At 39.6% G+C, this 20468-nt stretch overlaps 2 protein-coding genes and 1 long non-coding RNA gene across 3 annotated transcripts; 2 read left to right on the forward strand and 1 right to left on the reverse strand.

Annotated features, from left to right (window-relative positions):
* The first annotated feature begins 994 nt into the window (after positions 1–994).
* LOC140021139 (uncharacterized) lies at positions 995–3627 on the forward strand. Its single transcript, XM_072071910.1, has 3 exons — positions 995–1038; positions 1717–2865; positions 2919–3627. Exons 1-3 carry the CDS (start codon positions 995–997, stop codon positions 3625–3627), a joined length of 1902 nt encoding a protein of 633 aa, XP_071928011.1.
* Positions 3628–9265: 5638 nt separating this feature from the next.
* On the reverse strand, positions 9266–11118 carry LOC140021060 (uncharacterized). The gene is made up of 3 exons (XR_011825035.1): positions 10974–11118; positions 10088–10151; positions 9266–9451 (listed from the first exon to the last, which is right to left on the reverse strand). It is a non-coding gene; the product is annotated as an uncharacterized lncRNA (long non-coding RNA).
* Positions 11119–13699: 2581 nt separating this feature from the next.
* On the forward strand, positions 13700–15251 carry LOC140021140 (F-box protein PP2-B10-like). Its single transcript, XM_072071911.1, has 4 exons — positions 13700–13770; positions 14344–14440; positions 14540–14664; positions 14771–15251. Exons 1-4 carry the CDS (start codon positions 13700–13702, stop codon positions 15249–15251), a joined length of 774 nt encoding a protein of 257 aa, XP_071928012.1.
* Positions 15252–20468: the final 5217 nt, after the last annotated feature.

Here is a 20468-nt window from a genome sequence, read left to right on the forward strand (position 1 = left end):
TATCCGAGTCTACGCTTATCGGATTGAGACACAACCTATGCCGTTTCGAAGCTAAGACACAGAGCTACAATGTTCATGAAGGTCACTTAGTCCAGTTTCTAATGTAACTTGGTCAAATTCTCAAATTAATAAACCAGAAACCAATTCGTCGGCTGTTTAATCGCATTACACTGTAATGGACATAACTCAGTGTACAAAAGTCCAATTCAGGTGTTCTTAGAGGCATTTGAAAGCTAATTCAGAATACTACAACTTTCATGTTTTGGCCAAGAGCTAAATCAGTACGTATCCAAGTCAAAAAACGTGATAAACTGGACAAACTGATCACACGGACTGCTGGGGAAATACTTACAATAGTAAGGGTATTTTAGACTTTTCATGACCTACGTTGCTCCGATTGAGCTGAAATTTTGTAGGCACCTATAAAATACCATTCTATACAATTTTCATTCTTTGACCTAAGGCCAATTCGGCCTATAACATAGGGTTACAAATTCGGACAGAATGTTGGGGAAAATTTTCCAGATTCTGGAATTTTTTGTAATCAATGGAACTTTCTCAATTTTCTTGTTCTAATCACTACCAAAACACCTTATACAACCTTAATTGTAACATACAAGTATCATACAACAAATTGGGCAGAAATTCCTCAAGCCCTAGTTCATCATATAAAAGGGAAAAACTTCCAAATTCATCACACCCACTTGCATAATCATGAAATCAAGCCAAAACTTAAGCTAAAACACATCTTAAAGCAAGATTCTAAGCAACAAAGATCATGATCAAATGTTGGTACCTCAAAAGCAAGGCTTGATAGAGTGATCCTTCACCCCCTTTGATATTTCTTGGTTCCTCTAGCTTCCCAACTCACACTTAGTACTTTAATCGGTTTAGAATTGGATTTGTTACTTCGGTTGAAGCAAATCAAGAAGAAAATGGTGAACTCTTGCTCTCCCTTTTTTCTCTCTTCTTACTCGGCCAAGATGCAGAAATAATGAAGGAGATTAAGCTAAGTTTGTCTTGTAAGAAGGTAGAAAGGTAAGAATTAATTCTAACCACAAGTTTGGCCAACACTTGGCTTAACCTTAACCACAAAAATTTTCTCTTTCCTTCCTTGCATTTGAGCCACAAATTTTGGTCAAAGCTGCTGCAATTTAAGAAGATATTTTGCTCACAAGTCAATAAACTTGTTTGGTAAGAAAAATGGTGGTCAAGTGGTGCGTTCAATCGGTAGTACGCGGGACCCGCCGGTTCGCGCCGTTTTTCTTAAAAACACACGTGCTAGGGTTTTTACTTCCCATTCACTAACCTTATATCATTGCTACTAGTCACATATTATTTCTCACTTAAAAGTCACTTTTAATCCCCAAACTTAATCCTTACTCCGTACTGAAAATTCATCCGGCGGAAAAATCCTGAAAACCCTAATTTGCTCAAATCTTGAAACCGAAGTGTGAAACCCTATTTTCTAGGTTCATTGGCACTTATTGTGGGGTGATTGAGTAGTAGGGCCATTATAAAGTGGTATTTGTCAAAGAAAAGGGAATTTTAAGAAAAATATAAGGAATTTGCACGGCTTCTGGCCGGATTCCTCACAAAACATTATTCACCAGCAATTTTTCCCTTTTCTTCTGCCTCGGGGCGTTACATTGTTCGCGCTCCTACATCCTTTGATGACTTGTTGACAGTTAATGGGTGTAAACTGAATTCGTTTAGAGAGGCTGCTTTAGAGCTAGGCCTCTTAGAATCTGATTCCTATATTGAGGAAACACTTGAAGAAGCTGCTGGTTTTCAGATGCCTTCTTCGCTTAGATTTTTATTTGCTACTTTGCTTTTGCATTGTGCTCCAACAAATCCAAGCCTTTTGTGGGAAAAATTTGAAATGGTACTTTCTAGAGACTTCGCACGAGCGCAGGTACAAACTCATTGTTCAGCTGCTGAAATAAGGCGGAAAGTTCTGTTTGATATTAACAAATCGCTCCAGCATATGGGGAGGCATATCAGTGAGTACAAGTTGGTTGCAGATTCTATTACTCTCGGCTGTCATGAAAGCATGACCAAGGAAGTGGACGGTGAAATGAATATTGTGGTGTCGCCGGAAGATCTCTTGATAGCTTCTAAGTTAAATGCAGAGCAAAAACATGCTTATGATTTGATATTGCCGTCTGTTTTTTCATCCAGAGGTCAGAGTTTTTTCATTGATGGTCCAGGTGGGACCGGAAAAACGTTTTTGTATCGCTCTCTTCTTGCGACACTTAGATCGCAGGGATATATTGCGATAGCTGTAGCAACTTCAGGAGTTGCAGCATCACTTCTTCCTGGAGGAAGGACTGTTCACTCCAGATTTAAAATTCCGTTGGACTTTTCCAGGAATAAAACGTGTCAGTTGAGCAAGCAGAGCAGCATGGCACAGTTAATCATTCAATGTGGGTTATTCTTGTGGGATGAAGCATCAATGGCAAAAAGAGACACTATTCAGGCATTTGACGAATTGTTGAAAGATCTAATGGAGACTAGCGATTCTTTTGGAGGTAAAGTTGTAGTTTTCGGGGGCGATTTTCGCCAAACTCTCCCCGTTATTCAAGGGGTTACCAAGGACCAACTAATTCAGGCTAGCCTCCTGCATTCTTCATTATGGTCTAGTATGCACAAAATAAAGCTAAAACATAACATGAGGGCTGTCTTAGATCCTGCCTTTTCGCGGTTCTTGCTCGCTGTTGGGGAAGGTGCAGAACTTGTTGATGCAAATAACCAGATTTGTTTACCAGGTCATATGGTTATACCATTCCACAATATAAAAAGATTCTTTAGACAGGTCCTCTACATTTCCTGTGCTTCATCGCACGTTCCTGTCCTTTTTCATCAGTATTACTTCGTTTATCTTTCACAGATTTCTAACAAAAAATTTTTTCAACCAGGCTGATAGCTTACACATTTCCAGATTTGAATCTCTACTCATCTAATCCGTATGAGATGATCAGTAGATGTATTTTAACCCCAAAAAACACCTCTGTTGAAGACATCAATGAAATGATGATTCAGAGGTTTCCTGGACAGCTTTTTACTTATACAAGCTCTGACCAAACTGTTGATCAGAGATTCCAGGCAGATTATGAGGACTTTTTGAATTCTCAAAATCCAAAGGGTCTTCCTCCACACAAGCTCATGCTAAAAGAAAGCTGTCCCTTAATCTTGCTCAGAAATCTAAATCCAGCTGAAGGATTGTGCAATGGCACAAGACTTATTTGTCGGCAGCTAAGACGGCACACTATCTGTGCTGAGATAGCTTTTGGTCAGCATAAAGGGAAGAAGATTTTCATTCCCAGGATCCCATTGCAGACACCTGATAATGAAAAAAATGGGATTCCATTCATCAGAAGACAATTTCCAGTTCGCCTTTGTTTTGCAATGACAATTAATAAGGCTCAAGGCCAAACTCTTGACTATGTTGGTGTATATCTAAAGGAGCCCGTATTTTCTCATGGCCAACTATACGTTGCCCTGTCTAGAGCAAAAACTGCTGATGCAGTTAAAGTCCTCATACTCCCAGGAACTTTTGCTGAAATCAAAACTGACTGCAAAACAAGAAATATTGTGTTTGATGAAATATTGCAGTTGTCTAATTGATCATTTGCACTGTTCGTTGGTAGCTTGCACATTTCAATGTTTTTAGCTATTGTTTTCAGAACTTATAATTTGATTTTTCCTTCCAAACTGAAATCCCTTGCTTATTTACTCTTATTACTGCTAACGAGTACAGGATGTGCACTATATTATCTATCAATGATGTTGAGGTCGGTATGGAGAAATGGACAGCAAAGGTCACTGTCCAGGAGAAACAGCAAGTTACCTCATCAATTAGCACACCAACTAGGAAACAAAAGTTTATCTTCATTGATTCTGAGGTATTCAGTGCACTTTACCTTCTATTCTCAAAGTCTTATGTGGTAAACTTAGGACTTTAAACGCTGCTCATTTGTCGACCATCATAATACTTCTTTTCCAGGGATCAAAGGTTGAAGGCATCATATTTAATGTTGATATTGCTATAATGAGCCCCAGAATAGAGGTTTACAAAAAGTACCTCATCTCCAATGCTTAGGTCAAAAGAATCCCTGAAAACTTTAGAACCACTGACCTAGCAATCCAATGGATAATCACCAGTCGAACAATTATTGAAGAGATTGTAGACGAAGACGATGTTATGGCTGCACAGTTTACGTATACCAACTTTACGGACTTGGCACAGTACATGGACCGCAAGGACATTTCTGTTGGTCAGTAGCTTTCTTTTTAACCATACTGATCTACCTTCGTTATTATATGCTTTAAGTCTTATTTTTTGAGTTCCTCTCACTAGATATTATGGGAATTGTTATTGCTGCTTTGGATGAAAAAACTGTCACCGTTAATTCAAAGGAAGCACGAGTCCAGAAGCTTGTTCTTGTTAATGAAGAGTAAGGAATCTTTGTTTTTGTATACAATAACTATTTGGTGTTGCAGATTGCAGCCTTTTCCAAACAAAAAAAATAATAGTTCCTCTGTTTCAAATATATCATATTGCAAACACTTATGCTGTCTATGTGGAATGCTTTTATTGACAATGAAGGCTCCAAGATTATTTCGGAAATTCAGAACTATCCTGTTCTTATTGGAAGAAGGCTAAAGGTTCAAAATTATAATGGTGAGTATAACAGTTGCCGGTTACATGTTTTGCCATCTAACCTTTTCTATCTGTTCATTTTTTCAAATCACATATTGCTTCCCCTTTTCTTTTTTTAAGGAGTGGCTCTTTCTACTTGGTTTGATTCAGCAATCCTTGTGAATCCACCTGTCCAAGAAGCAAGGGAACTCAAAAACTGGTTCTACTCTTATAGTTTTCAGTATTTGTTGCTTATGGACTTTATATACATTATCTGTTTCTTGACAATCAGAGATACTTACGAGCTGGTGCCACTCTTTTATTTTTCAACCTCTAGTACGCATAAAAAAAAGCTCTTTTCCCTGCTTGGCTCACCATTTTAATATCCTATACACAGGGCAAGTAGAAATGCCAAATGCCTTGCAGACATTGTTGCAAAGAGAACATACAATCGATACAATCCTGATCTCTCTTTCCAAGCAGATCAAAAAATTACTAATATATCAAATATCAGCTCAAAACACAAGGTACTGTCTTGATTGCAGCATTATCAGTGGATTTCAGCCTTCAAATAGTTTGGCTAATTCATATACTGGCTTTATTCTCAGAATGTGTGGGTGAAAGCATCATTCTCATTTGATCACATCTTCCAAAAATTTTGGTACATGGGGTGTGAAAAATGCTTCTGCTCCACGTCTGCCGATTATGGTGTCTTGTTCATGTGTAATACTTGTAAACAAAAGCACAAGGCTGAACCAAGGTCTGACCATCATTACTTTATTTGTTTCTTATCATTTGTTCTGCTGCTGCTCATTACATTATCATTTCTTTTCCTCTGCAGTGCCTTATATAAAACTTGCATATTTAATAGGTGTAAATTTGATGTTGACCTCTCTGATGACACCGGAACAGTCACAGCCACAATGTTTGGCGATTTTGCTGAGAAACTGCTAACGTTCACAGCAAAAGAAGCAATGGAGCATTATTTTCAGGTTTGCTCTTACCATGCCGTGTCAGCACATATGTATATGTATTTATGTATATATATATACATTCTTTTGTTTTGTCCATTGCAGAATATGGTGCTACCACTTGAGGTTCTGCATGAGGACCTAAAATCCAAGAAATTCCTTGCGTACATAAGACCTGTACAGGTTCCCTTGGCTGATGCAAAACAACGTTTCACAATGGTATACTACAAGGAAGCTTCTCATGAACAAGTTTCTATTACAGGCTCCAGTGAACAGGGCTTTATTTGTCCTTCATCAGGTTATAGCCTCTACTTAATCATCTTTGTTTCACATGTGCATGAATAGCCATATTTGTTTTTCTATAGAAGAGGTATCTTACTTAGTCAGGTATGGTTACTACTTTTCAGCAGGCGGAATGTCTTCTTCCAAAGCTAAAGTTTCTCTTCTTCAAAAATTTGACGAGTCAGATGAGCAGAGGCAATTAAGCTCTGAAGCTCTTCAGCCCAGCCCCAAGAAAAAAGCCAGACAAGCTTAGAATTGTTTCCTTTCCAAGCAAACTATCTTTTTTCTGCGTTGGCTCCTAGGTGCCTTTTTGTGTGGTGAAGGACACCAAGTCTCAACACTTTTTTTACCACTATCATGCTACTGATGTGCCTAGCAAATGCTAAGGAATTTTCATGCATCTGATCTTTGTATTCCTACACACTCTTACTTTTTGCCTGTTAATTTAAGGACCTGATTGCATGCCTTTTGCAACTTAATTTAAAAACGCCATAATCTATAATGTTACCACATTAAGTACCACAAGCGCTATAATCATCCTGTACCATTCATTTTGTTTGGAATTAGCATTGACTGCCAGCAGTAAAGAACGTTCCACTCTCCAGTGCATTTATCAAAGCTTTTACCTTTCCCGTTCATTCCTTCTGGAACAATGTGCCATGACTTAACTGTTGGCTTCAAACATCAAACCACGCTGCATCTTTCCAAGACTACCTTTTCTGCATCCATTACTGATCCTACAGCTATTAGTTCAACCACTTTAAATAAATTCACTAGTTACCAGATACTCTTACAGGCCAATTAATGCTATCTGTTCATGTTATGAAGGCCCTATATATATATGCCAAGAACAGCCTTCTAAAATATTCAGCCTCAGAAGCTAATTACACTTATAACAACCAAGTATGGAGTTCTCTGAAAGCGTTGGATCCTCCAGTCTTCCGCCAAATATTACCGGCAGCATGGAATGCTGCTTCTTCTTTAGGAGTAGCGGTTCTAAGTAGGTACTTTTGATTCTATATAGTTTTTTCCCTCATGACATGTGCCTTCTTTAATGATAACCAAAGTTTTTCAAAATAATTAGATATTCCCTGCTCCATTTCTGCTGCTTCTAAGAAACCATCAACAGCGTACAATAACTATTCGAGAAGGCTATAGAACATGGACTATCAGCATTTTAGAAACTTGGTTTGGAGAAGGTTGGCAAGACTTCTGCGAGAATAATATCATCCATGAAGACGACACAATGTTCCTCCGACATTCCGGAAACTTGATGTTCGACGTCCTCCATTACTCAGCAACAAAAACGCATGGCTACTTACCTTGGAGTCATCCACTACCTAGTTTGTTGGACGCTCCAGAACATGTTATCGCAAAAAGTTAGTTTTCTCATGCTTAAACACTTCCAGATTTTTAGCATTGTCCTTGTTTAATTTGCCAGCTTTGTACGCTTACCTTTTTTTATGAAACACATAACAAAGAATGCAGTGTCAGAGAGTAGCATCAGCAATGAAACCAGATTTCGTTCAAGACATCGCTGATGGTCTATCATTCTATGACATCTTCACTGAGGAAAACCAACATAATTTTGTAAGTTTCAGTTATCTCTTTTTTTATTTTTTCATTGGCTGCTTTCTTTCCCACTAATAACTTTTTCCTTTTGGTTAACAACAGAGAGTGCCCAAATTTGTATCCTTCTTCATACACGGTGACAGAACTCCTCTGGTGACCCTACGAACTGGAAACAAGACAATCATTGTTGGAATGCGTCGAAGACGGTTTGCAACAAATTGGAACACATTTACTTTTGAGCATCAGCTACAATTTGGCGACGCTTTAGTATTTATCCCTGAAACAAAGTCCTGCTATACTGTCCTCATCTTCGACAAGCGTGGAGTCGAAAAGTTGTTCCCTTGGTACAATAAGTTCTGCATCTTCTCTGATGCACCGACCAGTAAAACTTAGCCAACTTCTTTTACGTTTATTCCAGGAGAAACCTTGTCCTTCTTATATGTTCACTAGGCATATGAATGCCAGCTTCTGTTGTCCTTTATTTTTTTCCATACGCAATTTACCTTTGCAGTCCGTAGATTTATTCCAACCATTCAGGAAATTGCAGCCAAATTAATGTTCTTTAATTCTATCAAATACAGGAAATTATTTTGCCTACATGGAGTTATCTCTTCACTTTAAATGCCTACAATTTTTTAAAAATCTGTTGCACTGACAGTGGGACAAATATTTAAGTTTATTATATTCTACTTTAATTATCCCCTTTTTAATTAATGCCAGGTTCTCCATTTCCTTAATTTATAATTGCATTCCACTGCTCACCAAATTCCGCGTAAGATGGCAACAAATAAATTTCTACTACCCTTTGGATTCTTGATTTAGATGGCTGTGTCATTTGAATTAATGGTTAGTGTATCCTTTTTTCCATCTTTATAATTATCTCCCCTATACTACCTAATTTTTACTCAACATACTACAAATACAAATTATAGTACTTTGTTAAATTCATGCTCTGTAATGCTCCTACTGGGCATTACATTAATTCTGCGCACGGTATATTTCTGCTAGTTTATCAGTTAATGGTAATGGGTTTTTTGGTTGAAACCCATAAAGTGTTTGTAACTAAACATATAGATATAGGTTTACATTTTTTTCTTTTTCCTATTTTTTTTAAAAAGTTTTCTTCACTCTCTCAATTTCTTCTAGTATTTGTTTACTTTTGGTTTTTAATTAAAAATATCAGTTACATTGGTGAGTAAATATTATTGATTCCCTATTAAAATACTAGTTAACCACAAGATGAACCTATGATATCTATTAACTCATTCCGATTAACCTTATCAAACAATAAGTATCACTTGCTTCAAAAAAAAAACAATAAGTATCACTATGATTAATTTTGAAACTCATTCCTTATAGAAGCAACTTACCGAATGCCTTCTAAGTATATGAAACAAATTGACTTTATACTAAACTTGATTGATGTTACAATTTGTGTGGATAAATTTTTATGAAAATTTGTGAAACACACTATGCATATTTCTGATGCGATGCAATTCCCAAAATATGAGTAATTTTTTTTAAACTTAATGTTTTGAGAGTATGCAAAATGAATCAATGATCAATTGTAAGCAAAGAAAATAACAGTCAATGAATGATTGGTACTTAATATTATATTAGCCCATAAGACACATTGTAGTGTGCAAGTAATCAAAATTATGGTCTTTTGTGATGACCCCACCTCCCCCTAGGGCGTATCCTAGGGTTTAGTGAGTCGCCTGCCCAACTCTCGTCAGGACTCACTCACGTTTAACTCGAGAAAAGAACTTACAACCATAGAAAAGAAATAAAACAACGATTCCAAGCTTAACATATACACTGATGCTCAAATCCAGCTACAAGGCTTATACACACCCAAATATATCAAGGTGTTTACAATCCAGGTGCAACCAACCCTAGTAAAGCACTAGCGCTAGTGAAATTTCAAAATACAAAAAACTAGACTACGCTAGCCTGTACAAGTCTCACGCCTCGCTCGTATCCCCTGTAAGGAAGACAAAACTAAAGAAATGAGTTAAAAGTCCAGTGAGATTTCATACACATAATCGAGCAATTAAATCCAGGACATTAATCATTTAATAGCAAATAATCCAGAAAACATTTTACATATAAAAGCAATAATAACCCACTCATTAAGAGGATACATGCTCACGAGGAGCCATTCGTTCATTCGTTCGCCAACCATTTTCCTTATTCCTCCAACATTAGAAAACATTTGCAAGTGAAAACTCCTCCAATGTTCTTGACATTCATTCATTTATTCATTTCCCGCCATTAGCCAATTCACTGGCCAGTCTCCACCAATCTTCGTGGCCATACTCGAGTATACCAAAACACTGTCCCAGGGTCACCAACCGCCCGACCGAGTCCGCTTCTGGCTCGAGTCGGCTGGCAACGAAGGGCAAGGGCCCAGTTCAGCCAAGAGACTTACATTCATGCACAAGTAGCATTCAATCATTTAATCATTAAAAATTTCACGTTAACTTAGGTCGAGTGCGATAAAGTACACACTCGCCTGTAAAAAATTCATTTAACAATCATTGAAAACATTTAACATTCAAGCAAACATTCACAACAATCTACATAGGCATTAGAAGCACAACATACGAAGAACACTCACCAGTCTAAGCCAAAATAACGTCAAAAATTTCCTTCCGGATTATGCCCTTGATCACCGACAAACCCTAAGAATAACCAATCCCAAATTGAAGTGAGCAAATGTAATTTAAGATTCAACTAACCCTAAAATCAAATCTTACATCTTACTAATATTCATAAGGGCAAGTAATAGAAATTTGGGCAGCATGCCCTTTGTATTTAACTATTTTCCAGCCACTTAGGGCTTCATTTCTTTCCTCAACTCAGCCCAACTTCAACATATAAGCAAGCTTAACAAGATAGCTCTTCAACTAGGCTCAATATCATCTAATTACAAGTCAATTCTAACAATAAAACCATCAAAACCAAAGATGAAAACTAGTATTAAAGAAGAATGCCTAAGCAGCAGGTTTGACATCTCTCAGCGTTTTAGTCACAACTGAAGTTACACTTATCGGATTCGGGTAAATTTTATGGCGTTTCGAAGCTAAGGCAGAGATCTACATTTTCATGAAGACATCAATACCCGGTTCGTGCATTTTCAAGGTCAAAATGTGAAATCTCAGAAAAAATAGAAAGCTGCCCGCGAAATAGGGCATTTGCCAGTCAGGGGTATTTTAGTCATTTCACACTATACAGTGCTCTGATTGAGTTGAAATTTTGTAGGCAGACAGTTACCTCCATTTCCTACAACTTTCATATTTTGAACAAGACCTGATTCGGCCTTTATCATGGACGAATATGCAGTTCCAGTTGGGTCCAAAAACAGAACAGATTCACTACCAAATGCTGGAAAATTCTAACGACTTCACAATTTCATGATATCTTCCATAAAATTTCCATATTCAAGTCATCTATCCAATAAAATGCAATATAAGAAAGGGAAGAAGAGTTTCTTAGTTTAATACCTTCAAACCTCAAGAAAAAACACAAAACCAAGGCTGCCTATGCAAAATCACTCCACCTCAATCTTCCTTGTCACCTTGTTGCACCTTTGTTCAGATTAGATTTGTGGTTCTTGTTGATTTCTCTCCAAATCAATCAAAACCCAAGATGAAATTTGAAGTTTCTCCTCTCTTTTCTCTCTCTCTAGTTCGGCCAAGGAAGGAAGAAAATGAATAGGCTTTGAGGAGAGTTTACAAGATAAAGACTAGAATGGTCTTTGGTCAAAGTTGACTTGATGACCACCACTTGTTGCTCTACCAATTTTCCTCTCATTTTTTGGTCAAAAATTTCGGCCATCTTAAGATAAAATTAGGGAAAGGAAAAATAAAATAAAAACAAGGAGATTAGGGTAAGAAAGTATTGGTCAAGTGCGGTACTCAACCGGTAACAAACGGCGCACGTCGATTCAAGCCTATTTTCCTTAACTCTCTTGCACTTGTGTTTTAACTTATAATTCACTAACTTATTATTAGTACTTCTAATCACACACTTTCTCTTATCTACAACTCACTCTTAACCACCGAATTTAGTACACACTCCTCACCAAGTGATCACACTACCAAAATGCACCAAAAAACACACCAAAAACCCTAATATGCACAAAAACCCCTAACTTATGCCATTCCTTTAGAAAAATCATAAATTGAATTATAAATATCAAAAATTCATACAACTTGGCATGTTAAAAACTAGACTTCAAATACTAATACTCTTTAGAAGACACCTCAAAGAAATTCAGCTCATAAGTTGGTCCAAATTGAGCCATAAGCTACTACAACATTCCTATGTTTACTTGTGTAGGGCAGAATTTTCAGTCAACTTTGCCAATTTCCTGGAATTTATAGAGATCAAATCAAACTCTGAATTTTTCACTGTAGGAAGATCTATGAGACTAGTTTCAAATGCAACAAACGAAACTCAATTCTGACTTTCCTATACGAAGTTATAGCCAATTTCCCAAGGCTGTGCAGAGCCTCCTGCGAAAATTTCTAGATTTTCTAACAACTTGAGATTATGAAACTTTTCTTAACAAAATTCACTCCCTTGACTCAAATTCAACCATTAAAGCAACCAAGAATCAAAGGTAAGTGAGTTCACATAAGGGTTATAAAGAAAAGTAAAATTTCGGGGTCTCACATCTTTTGTAAAAATATTATTCATGAAATTAATTTTGTAACGGATATTTATAATGTGATGATTAGTTATTTGGCAATTAATTTCAAATGGCTGATTACTAACATAACTTAAGTCCATATTTTAAAATAGGAGGGTGTGTAATTAATTAATTGGAAAAACTACCCTTGAAATCATAATTTTTATCTAAGGAAAAATTAAATACTCTTAATAATAAGAGTATAAATAAAATTTAGAAAATATCAAAAGTGTGTTAAGACTAAGTGGTAATGCTCCCAATCTTTAACCTTCTATATTGTATAGATGGTATAGAAAAGATATAATCTTTTCTTTACTAAAAGGAGATATACTAGTCTTATAAATATATGTTACATATATAAAATTTCAAGTTAAATTCAAATTTGAATTACTTGTTATGCTTATACACTATTACTTAGATTTATTTATTAAGTGAGTTTTGAATTGATTGATTCGAATGGCTCATTTAAATTTAAATGCATATTGAAATTCAACTATTGATGGGTTAAGTGAAGAGTAAATCCTATGTTTATTGATAGTGTATATATTATCACAATCTTTATTTATGTCATGGTATAAATTTATGTCACAATCTTTGTTTCTTTATCACAATCTTTAGATTTATTTATTAAGTGAGTTTTGAATTGATTGATTCGAATGGCTCATTTAAATTTAAATGCATATTGAAATTCAACTATTGATGGGTTAAGTGAAGAGTAAATCCTATGTTTATTGATAGTGTATATATTATCACAATCTTTATTTATGTCATGGTATAAATTTTCTTTGTTTCTTTTCTTTTTCTTTTTATTTGGATAAAAATTTATATGCTAACGTAATATATTTTAATTTTATTAAAATGAAATATTATTACTTATATTTAAAAAATATGCGAGGCCTTCAATCCTACATACACATATGCAAAAATTTAATTTTCATCCAATTTCTAATTACATTTTTTGTTCGCAATACTAATATTTACTACTTTCGTCAATTGCCATATAATGTAATCATATCTAAATTACTAATTCTTCCATTTATCTTTACATTCCACTTAAGTAACTTATCCTTCCATAATACTTGCAAGTCATTATTTCTTTTTTCGTTTCAAGGACAAAATTGCAGCACTATGTTTGAAAAGTCCACCATTTTCTTTCTTCCTGCTCCCCTTTCCCTTTTATGTCACTTTGGCAGCAGTCACTTTTGGAGATTTTTTGGAATATGTTCAATTACCAGGCCATTTTATGATGACCAAATTTGCAGAAAGTGCCTCCCCTGTAATTTCAAAAGGTGTTTTCCCCCACACGTGAATTGCGTTCTTATTTTCAGGCCCGCAAGCAACTGGCCTTACCCGTTCGTCATGCATCTTTGCTACAACTATGTGCACTTCTGTCTGCCACTTAATTTAAAAAATGACAATATGAGGACCACAAGTAAATTGAAGAGTGGACATGAAACCTGACAGGATCAAATAAAGTCGCAGGGATCATTTTTGGTACGAACGCACTGACCGTTCCAAACTAGAAAGCGACACATCATGGACAGCCATGGTCGAATTGTTTGTGGTCCAAAACTTGAAAGCGACACAGACCACGCGCTTGACAAGGAGTAAAAAAAATGCTCAAATCCTACAACTACAACAACTTAACGTGCGATTCTTCATTCGAATCTAATTAATTTTTGTTGAGTTCAAATTCTCCATGTTTGTTAAATTTAAATAAAAACACACTAAAATAAGCATAACCAAACGCAATGAATATGAGAAAAAACTTGTGTTTGTGGTATATCACAAAGAATTGGGTCTCTTCTTGCTCATGCACTCCGATACTAGAAGAACAAGCCCATCTTTTTATTCATTAGATCTATTTCATTTGTACCCAAATTCATCTTCCTTTAATTTGTGGCTTTAGGGAGATAGTGTTGATATGTGCACTTGATTGGCAGCTTTAGGAGAAGGTGTATACAGAGTCTAGATCAGGAAGGAATGCCTTATGGAATCATCAAGATCAGGAGAGCAGAAGGCAAATTTCTAGTATTCTTTGGATCATGGATTACATTAAACGGTCATTATTTGAAGTCATCAAACTAGGTAGGCCTTTGGGGGAGCCCACCAAGTGGCCTCCATAGTCACGACTCACAATTACCGTGATTTGAGTTATTTGGTTTGGTCTCGAAACTTAGGCTAATTACTCAGAATATCGATGAAAAAAAGAGAAGTCGTAGGTCTGACGACAAGGTGGTGCTGCAAAACTATGGACACAGTCTGATAGCAAAAAAGGTAAAAAAAAATTTTTAAAACTCTGACAGTGCTGTCGGGCTGACAGACAAAAATTATTATTTTTTTTATAAATTCGCTGGCTGCTGGGTCTGCAAAAAGCTGGCTCCATCCATGCATTTTGCAGAATTATTTCATTTTTTATGCGACTCTGCTGCAAGGGACATCACAATTGTGTGGGGTGATACACCGTGTTATTGGCAATGGATTCCCCTACCTATGTCTAGGTACTTTGAGTGCTATGATTGTGTAAATAGTGTATGGAGATAATACCGTTTGTTTTCTTTATTGATTGTGGATATAATTGGCCGAAATGGATATGTTAAAACTCAGGTTCACTGAGGTGGCGGAGCTTCTCGATGTCTGTTGGCTTGAAATTCAGGGCAAGATAAAAACTTGCTTGCTGTCACCAGATACTACCTATGCCAGTTATCTTGTTTTCATATGGAATGATGCCTTTGGTTTTGATTACGAACCTGCAGAGGGTGAAGTAGGAATGAGTGGACAAGAAGGTCAAAAAAAGACGGTTCATCTGGACCCTGAGACACACACGCAGCAGAGCATGCCAAGAAGGCAAAGATGGAGGTTTGGCCATTGCCAAACTGCAACAATGAGATGGCAGGAGGTTAGGCCTGGAGACAGGGATGCACAGACCCCCAAGCAGAGAAGTGATGGGTGGATGGAAGTTGAGTTGGGGGAGATTTTTATAAAGGGAGGAGAAGATGTTGATATGGAGATGGCCTTGACAGAAGTAAAAGGGGGCAACTGGAAGCGTGGTCTGATTGTTCAAGGGATTGAGGTTAGGCCCAAATGATGGTTGATGCGGCTACCAAAAACAAGATCCGAGCTGAGCTGCGACGGGCTGAGCGAGCTGATGGGCCGAACTGACAGGGAGAGAACGAACGACCTGTCCTGCAGAGAGAAATAAACGGAGGGGGCTAGCTCCCCGGAGTAGCTCCGACGACGGGCTGAGCGAGCTGAGAGAGAGCGAGCTGGCGAGTTGGCCAGGTGAACGAACCGACCTGCAAATGGACAGACGGCGGGGCTAGTTCCCCGGAGCAACTCCGACGGTCAAATCAGTAGAGCTTATGAGTAGGGTAACAGTATAGAGTACTGTAGATGGTGTACCTTGTCTCGTCTTGTGGCGTTGTATTTATAGGCTGGAGGGAGAGAGTTTCTTTACAGGATTTTGAGTCCTAGTCAAGGGGGAGTCTTACTAGGGTTTCACCCGTGGAGCCCGAAAAGCTTGGGAGGCGCGGCCCATTAAGCCCACACGGCTTGCGGGTCGGCCGAACTGATGCTCTCTATGTCCGAGCTGCTCTACCCGAGCTGCCATATCACAGCATCCGAGCTGACACGTGACATCCGTAGATTGGTTGGCCGAGCTAACAGGTCATCATGTCCGAACTGACACGTGGCTACTGGGAAATTTGCCCCACTACACTAGCCCCCATTTCAGTCTAGAGTCATCGAAAAGTCGCATGAGTCTGGACCAAGTTTCGAGGCGACGAGTCAGTTCGGTGTGGGACCCATGATTCCACGATTGCGGCCCTTGCTCGAGTAACTTGTAAGACCGAACTGAGTAGGACCAGTCCATTTTTTGTATGAACTCCTCCTTTGTAAATAGACTCTTGTGGACTGAATAGACTTTTGTTTCTTCTATACTTAGCAAAATTTTTCATTCATGTCTTTCTTACCATACTGTTTAAATACACTTGCGCGAACAGAACCCGAGCTAGCGCGCGAACTGACTTCCAACTTATGCAAAATAGTTCATATATTTGCACGAAAAGATCCAGACCCATGCGCGACTCGGATTTGTTATTGGAGGCTCTGAAGTTGAACCTCAGGGTGTAAGCCAGTTCTTCCCCCGTAGGGCTGATTAGGAGGAGTTCGGCTCTACACCCTTCCTTGCTTGATGCTCTGACGACATACGATGTCCAGGCCGGGATGGCCTGCTCGGCAACCTCCTCGGTCTCTTCGGCCGTGGCTCTTACAGCAGCCTTTCCGACTTATTTGGCCTGGGTTGGTTTAACGCCTCTCGGGCCTATTCGTTCTCGGCGCTAGTCTCTCCGCCCTGTTTGGCCTCGGTTGGTTTAATGCCTCTCGGGCCTATTCGGTCTCGACTAGTTCAGCGCCTCTTTGGCCTGTTCAGCCTCGGTTCGCGCAGGAGCCTCTTTGGCCTTGGCTAGCTCGGCGCCAGTCTCTTCGACCTGTTTGGCCTCAGCTTGCGCAGGAGCCTCTCTGACCTATTTGGCCTCAGCTCGCACAGGAGCTTCTTTGGCCTATTTGGCCTCAGCTAGCTCAACGCCAGCCTCTCCGACCTGTTTGGCCTCAGCTCGCACAGGAGCCTCTCTGGCCTGTTGGGCCTCAACTCGCGCAGGAGCTTCTCTGGCCTATTTGGCCTCAGCTAGCTCAACGCCAGCCTCTCCGACCTGTTTGGCCTCAGCTCGCGCAGGAGCCTCTCTGGCCTGTTGGGCCTCAACTCGCGCAGGAGCTTCTCTGGCCTATTTGGCCTCAGCTAGCTCAACGCCTCGCGCAGGAGCCTCTCTGGCCTGTTGGGCCTCACCTCACGCAAGAGCTTCTCTGGCCTATTTGGCCTCAGCTAGCTCAACGCCAGCCTCTCTGACCTGTTTGGCCTCAGCTCGCGCAAGAGCCTCTCTGGCCTGTTGGGCCTCAGCTCGCGCAGGAGCTTCTCTGGCCTATTTGGCCTCAACTAGCTCAACGTCAGCCTCTCCGGCCTCTCCTGTGCGCTTTTCAAGCGATTGGCTTCCTCTGCATTAGCTTTCTCGTGAGCTCGATTCAGCATCTCCTGAACTGACTTGGGAGGTCTCTCCACGAACTTGGTGTATAGTTTCTGCTTGCGCAGCCCGTTGATGAAGGCGGCCATGACGACCTTATCGTCCCGATCCCGGACCTGGAGAGACTCATCGTTGAATCGCACCATGTATTCGCGCAGCGACTCCTCAGGCTTTTGATGGATTGTCATCAGGTGAACAGTGCTCTTGGAAAAGGCTCGTGACGAAATGAACTGAGCTGAGAATAGTTGCGCGAGCTGGCTGAAGGACCGAACTGACCTGGGAGGTAGTCCCTGGAACCACTGGTGTGCCTTTCCCTCCAGGAACATTGGAAAGGTCTTACATCTGACTGCATCGGCGGCCGTTTGTAGGCGCATTTGTGTCAAGAATGCGAACAGATGATCCTCCGAATCCGTAGTCACGTCGTAGGATTTCATGGTCGGTATTTTGAACTTCGCAGGCAGCGGGTAGTTCTCAATGTCAGGGACGAAGGGAGAGGCGGTATATCTGTCCGCCTCTGGATCTAGCAACAGGTCCAGTTCGTCTTGTATCTGGTACTCCTCTCTTCTGCGGGAGAGCTCCCCTTTTGTCAACCCCTGAAAGGGTTCTGAGTGTTCAGTTCGGGAGTTCCTATGAAAGAGCTCCTGGACCTCGACCTATTCATGTGTGAGCTCTCTCCGCACCCGCTTTTGCCGGGGGTTAGGGCTTCCCGTTCTAGATCCCGATGGCTCGGTTCCACTCGCTTTCCGGGCCTTGGGCCTCTGGTTTTGATGGCCTCCTATCTGTCTTTTGAGGTAGTTCATAATTGTTTCGAAGGTTGGCAGGTTTTCTGCCACTATCCGCACCAGCTGCTCAGGCGGGAGTCGTGAGAGCCCCGTCCCCTCATCTCCAGGAGTTGGGTTCTGATGAGGATTGTGGGGGCAGCTTGGCTCGTTTCCGTTGGATCCGTCAGCGTTCCTCTGAGATCTAGTCCTTGGCATGTTTTTGCAAAAGAAGAATTACGTTTCCCACAGACGGCGCCAATTGATACGGCTGCCAAAAACAAGATCCGAGCTGAGCTGCGACAGGCTGAGCGAGCTGATGGGCCGAACTGACAGGGAGAGAACGAACGACCTGTCCTGCAGAGAGAAATAAACGGAGGGGGCTAGCTCCCCGGAGTAGCTCCGACGACGGGCTGAGCGAGCTGAGAGGGAGCTAGCTGGCGAGCTGGCCAGGTGAACGAACCGACCTGCAAACGGACAAACGGCGGGGCTAGTTCCCCGGAGCAACTCCGACGGTCAAGTCAGTAGAGCTTATGAGTAGGGTAACAGTATAGAATACTGTAGATGGTGTACCTTGCGTCGTCTTGTGGTGCTGTATTTATAGGCTGGAGGGAGAGAGTTTCTTTACAGGATTTTGAGTCCTAGTCAAGGGGGAGTCTTACTAGGGTTTCACCCGTGGATCCCGAAAAGCTTGGGAGGCGCGGCCCATTAAGCCCACACGGCTTGCGGGGCGGCCGAACTGATGCTCTCTATGTCTGAGCTGCCATATCACAGTATCCGAGCTGACACGTGGCATCCGTAGATTGGTTGGCCGAGCTAACAGGTCATCATGTCCGAACTGACACGTGGCTACTGGGAAATTTGCCCCACTACAATGGTCATTATGAAATTGTTCGTAGTTGGTGCTGCCGATCTAGAGTTGGTGCATATTCTGGCATTGCTTTTTAACTTTTCTGTAGTTTTGTTGCCTCTATTACCCGTTTTGCATCCTTCAATTCAATTTTTCCCTTCTAGCACCCTTCTATGCTGCTGCTCTGCTATAATCAATCTTCCCCTACTAGCGACATTCTCTGCTGCCCCTAGGCACCCCAAGTTATTTATACAACCGGCAGAATTTCTTTTTTTTTTTCAGGTTTTTGCAGAATTCTACCTGCTGCCGGGCCTTGTCATCCCGGCAGCCAGCGAATTTATAAAAAAAAAAAAATTTTGTTAAAAAAAAAATTGACCTTAGCCCGGCAGCCTGACTTCATCTACTCAGCCCCACCAAGCACTATTATCCATCTTTCTCGTATTGGTTCTGTCCACAACATTGTTTTGAAAATCAGATCTTTTTCCACTAGGTGAATCGCATTCTTGCTTTTACATCCTACAAGCAACCGGCCTTACCCAGCTCATAATACATCTTTAGGCTGCCTTCCTCTACCCGGCCCCACCAAGCATTATTATCCATCTTTCTCGTATTGGTTCTGTCCACAGCATTGTTTTGAAAATTGGATCGGACCTATCGGTTCGATCGGTCGAACATCGAACTGGTCATAGCTCCAATCTAATTCATATTTTAGATTGATTGGGCTTAAAAATCGAATTGAACCATTCGAATTGAATTGAATCGTTGAATTGGCGATATTTTTGTTTTTGTCTATTAAATTGAAAAAAAAAATTAAAAGAAAGGAATCGTTTTTCCTTAACTCTAAAAACTAAGTATTAAATGCCACATCCACTAACTTTCTTCTCATTTTTTGTCTCTTATCAAGTTTGTATATCTATTTTCTATTTTCCTGACTTCCTCCAAACTTTAAGCTTCTTTTTTTTTAAGTTGCAAACTCTAAATCTCAAAAACATGAATTAAAATTTAAACTCATGATGCCTAATTCTCATAGACGTGAATTTTGTATAATTTTAGAATATTGTGGTATTTTTGGGTTGGATTTAAGATTAATTTTTTGGTAAATACAATTAAGATTGAGATAAAATTTATTTGTTTCAACTTATAATTTAAAAAATTTATTTGTGAAAATCCTAGTTCTTTGAAAATATTAAACTTTTTATCATATAAAGTTTTAAATTAGTTCATTGCATGTCTTATTTTGTGCACATATATTTATATAAATAATTTTTTTAAAAATTCATTAAATCAGGGTTGAATCGGTCCAACCGGTTAAACCTCGATCGGAACACTTCTCTGGTTCAATTAACGGTCCAAGTTTCAAAACATTGGTCCACACTGAGCAAAAATGAAGACTAGAGAGAACCCTCAAGGATACCATTTCCCCTAACTTGAAATTTCCAAAGTTGCCACGTCAAGCCTTCAATTTACTAATTTTTCCTCCATGAACCATTCAAGCCACCCGTCCTCCGCCTCTCTCAATTGGGAAAACTTTTGTACTCTACAAATAATTACTTATTTTTCTCAATCTGTCCAAATAAAAAGTTGAATGTTCTCATATTTTATTCTCCCATTCTACTTTTTCT

Source organism: Coffea arabica, chromosome 11e, assembly GCF_036785885.1.
Source record: "Coffea arabica cultivar ET-39 chromosome 11e, Coffea Arabica ET-39 HiFi, whole genome shotgun sequence".
In the NCBI taxonomy this organism is placed as follows: domain Eukaryota; kingdom Viridiplantae; phylum Streptophyta; class Magnoliopsida; order Gentianales; family Rubiaceae; genus Coffea; species Coffea arabica.